Genomic DNA, 3,962 nt, shown 5'->3' with positions numbered 1-3,962 from the left:
CAGCATGATACCGTGGTCCACAGTATCAAAAGCCGCTGAGAGGTCCAAAAGAACTAGGACAGAGGAATAACCCCTGTCCCGGGCCCTCCAGAGATCATTCACCAATGTGACCAATGCCGTTTCCGTGCTGTAACCCGGCCTGAAGCCCGACTGGAGCGGGTCCAGATAGACTGTGCATAAGTGTATAGTGTATAGTGTACAAGATAATTCATTTATAAAAATAAACAAAAAGTTCAAAATTTCAGATTGGGAGCACCAGTTGTGAAGAATCCATCGTCCATCATGGAGATTTCCCTGAACCATTCTTATCCTATGATAGCTATTGCCAATAATGTATATAAACGGCTTTGCTTGATTTTCAGTTGCATCATTTCACGGATTTGACATAAGTCTCAATTACTTTATGTATAAATATATAACATAACATAAATATATACACAGAAACCACAGGGGTTTTTATTTCTGAGTTAGCATCTAAAAATGGTGCATACAAGCAAAATAGGAATGAAAAATGATTACAGGTAACTCACAACTTAAAACCATTCATTTAGTGACTGTTAGATGTTACAATGGCACTGAAAAAAAATTGACTTATGGTAATTTTTCACACTTATAACTATTGCAGCATCCGCATGGTCATGTGATCAAAAGTCAGATGCTTGGCAACTGGCATATATTTATGACCGTTGCAGTGTCCCAGGATCATGGGATCACCTTTTGCAACATTCTGACAAGTAAAGTCAGAAGCCAGATTCACTTAACAACCATGTTACTAACTTAACAACTGCAGTGATTCACTTAACAACAGCGATTCTGTGGCAAGAAAGGCTGTAAAATGGGCAAAACTCACTTAACAACTATCTTGATTAGCAACAGAAATTTTGGGCTCAATTGTCATAAGTTGAGGACTATCTGTAAACGTAAAAACTATATAATAGATTAAAATATCTGGATGCTTTCTGCTGCCTGAAGATTTTAGTGTAAATTTCTCTCTGATGTATATCTTATGTTTCATTTTAATAAAAGTATTCAGTTATATTAGTTGGTTTTATGTGTAATTTGGAATGTAAAACCTAAGCCTAAATAATAATTTCTGCAAATGTTGGCAGCATCTTTTTGTAACGGAATCTGGATAAAATACTCATTTCAGTTTATGTAAGCACTGAATAGAGTGCTTCCTATTTTAAGATTTCTGCAATTGGCTAGAATTGCTAAAAAAAAATTCAGTTATGTTAGCTACCACACAATTTACCTTATTTTCAGGAATTAATTTAGGTCATTTTGAAATGTAATCTTATCTTTCATGGAGCTAGTACATTAGTTTAACTTTTCTGTCTTTTGCAGATTCTAAATAGTCTGTTAGTTATTAAGCCTAGAAACTATGTGTACCTTTTTCAGATGGAGCATCCAATGAAGTTTAACAAAGCAGCATAAATAATTAGCATACTGCAATGGATTAGCATTTAGTCTTTGCAAAGAGTTAAATTCAGACTGTATAGCATTGTAATTTGTTTCACTTATTTAAAAATAATTAAGTGTCATAGATTTATTAATAATTCAGTGACAAATTAATACAATGCACAAATTCATTTCCACTAAATACTATTTTGTAACATTTTCCCCAGAATATATTTTACCATTAAAGCCTTTTTTTTGCTGGTTGTTTTGTAAAAAGAAAACAGATCAATCACTGTCATACTTGTAGTCTTCTAATTAATGACTGAGGAAGCTGTGTGATTGGGTTCAGAACTGAAACAATGTAGTGTGGGCTTTTGGGGGTGGGGGGGTTAAACTTGGAGCATTTAACTATTGTTAACTAATTATTCTTACTACTCAGTTTTTAGACATGATATTGGATTTTTTTAAAAATAATCTTATCTGCAAACCTATTGAAAACTTAAAATAAAACTATATTGCAATATTTGAACCCTGAGGCGCTTTGCTAACATTTTGCCAGGAAACTTATTTCTTTTGATTTCTTATATTTCTCTTTATTACTTTCTTGTTAGTGAGTGACAGTTGCTTCAGGAACCTTGCAGAAGATCGCAGTGGGATAAACCTTAAAGACCTCATCCAGGATCCTTCCTTGTGAGTATTTATTTCCAAGTGTGAATAACAGATTTCTAACTAATGAACACATATATTAAGCCTATGTAGAACACTCAAAAAGCTGATTTTTCAAAGTGAAACACTCTTTTCAAAGTGCTTTAATAATCACTTCTTATGAAAAACTTGTGCTACTGCTTTGATGAAGATCCTTAATTGTGTGTGCTTTTGTATGCATAGGCAGCTTTTTCAATAGAACAGCTTAATAGCCTGAAGTAGTATTGTATGCATATACTTATGCAGACAGCTGAGTGAGCCTTCTGAAGTATGTGGCTAATTTGAATGCTTTAATGAGACATTTTACTGATGGTAACACATTTCTCAAAGCAACTTTTTAAAAATATTTGAATAATTCATATTTATACAAAAGAACATACATGCATGGGTATATGTATACAAGTAAAAATAACTCATCATCTCCTATCCAAATTGCAGTAGAACTTTCAGAATACGAAACATGATCAGAAATTTCCAGAGTTAACTTTAAGTAAGGCAATCTTTCATTCTGGCTCTAGCTTCGCACAGTTATAAACCTGGGAGCTAAGAATGATGTCTGAACCAGTATGTTTCATGTTCAATAATGATGGCATGGAATGCCTCATAGAAATGTCTGACTCTTTACAAGGCATCATAGAGCTGAAACAGTATGGAACTCTTTAGCTGAAACAGTATGGAACACTTTAGCTGATATTTGAGTCTAAGTCATCAAAAAATATTTGTAAATGTTAAGATTCTAGGAGACAAAAACTTGGATATTACTAAATGATAGTAAGCAGTAAATAGATCACAGAAAGAACTAGAGTGGGAGGTGCCAAGAAGAGCAATTAGTAGAATGCATACCACCTGGCTATTCAGACACGATTTTCAGTGAAATCTTGGCAAACATTTCTTATTCTAGTCTATTATGAGATTCCATACATAATTTGTAAAAGCTGTAAAAATATACCTTCCACTAGAAGTTATTTTCAGAGATTAAAGTAATGCATTTTTCTTGTATCATTTATTTCTCCTCCACATCTTCCTTTTCTTTCTTGGATGTTGTACAGAAGCATTGCCTTATTTACATTTCTTCTGTAATACATATATTCTTAATTAATCCTGAGTTAGGTTGTAATTAACCAGGTTAGTCAGAAATCCAGCTTTGCTAAAATGTAATGGGAATTGAACAGCCATGACTGTTACTCTGTTTCTCTTCTTATAATATTAAGAACTTGTTTATAGTCAAAAATATTATGTAAGGTAAAATCATATTGCTGATAATTGGTTTTTGGCTTATGGAAGATAGCAATTTACGGCTGAACGGAGCAGAAGTAAGAAGGAACAAGTCTTTCAGTCTGAGAGATCTCTGCTGAAAAATATTTTAACAGAGATAGTGGTTACAGAGAAGTGGGAGTTCTTCAAGAAGGTATTCAACAAAACAGGAAAACCAAGAACTAATATTTTTATATGGAGAATTGATCAGCCTTCTTTTTGATCCTAACTAAATATACTTTAGTTATGAAGAAATTTAATGAGGCTCATATAATAGAATATCATATTCCAAGTACCTTTGTCATAATAAAACATAATTATTTTGAAAGTGTGTCAGAAACAAATAGGAACCCAACATAATTGGCTCATTGGAACTGTGAATCTTTTGTTGCCTGTTAATGAAAGACTAACTAGTATATTTTGGACCATTTACATTTAATGGAAATTGTTCACAGAAAGTTCATTTTTCAGTAATCTAAATATGATTTGGCTAGGATTTATGATGTTATAACTTGATACAGATAATAATAATAATAATAATAATAATAATAATAATAATAATAATAATAATAATAATAATAATAATAATAATAATAATAATAATA

At 32.2% G+C, this 3,962-nt stretch overlaps 1 protein-coding gene across 1 annotated transcript in view; it reads left to right on the top strand.

Annotated features, from left to right (window-relative positions):
- Positions 1-511: 511 nt before the first annotated feature.
- Positions 512-3,962, top strand: part of GPHN (gephyrin) — a 189,448-nt gene continuing 185,997 nt past the window's right edge. Inside the window, exons 1-2 of the mRNA XM_029283766.1 lie at positions 512-521; positions 2,010-2,088. Coding sequence (XP_029139599.1) covers positions 512-521; positions 2,010-2,088 — 89 coding nt within the window. The remainder of the gene's footprint in view (positions 522-2,009; positions 2,089-3,962) is intronic.

This window comes from Protobothrops mucrosquamatus, unplaced genomic scaffold (assembly GCF_001527695.2).
Source record: "Protobothrops mucrosquamatus isolate PMUCROS unplaced genomic scaffold, P.Mucros_1.0 scaffold218, whole genome shotgun sequence".
NCBI lineage: Eukaryota > Metazoa > Chordata > Lepidosauria > Squamata > Viperidae > Protobothrops > Protobothrops mucrosquamatus.
Note: the sequence above shows the minus strand (reverse complement) of the source record. Positions and strands in the feature narration are given on the sequence as shown.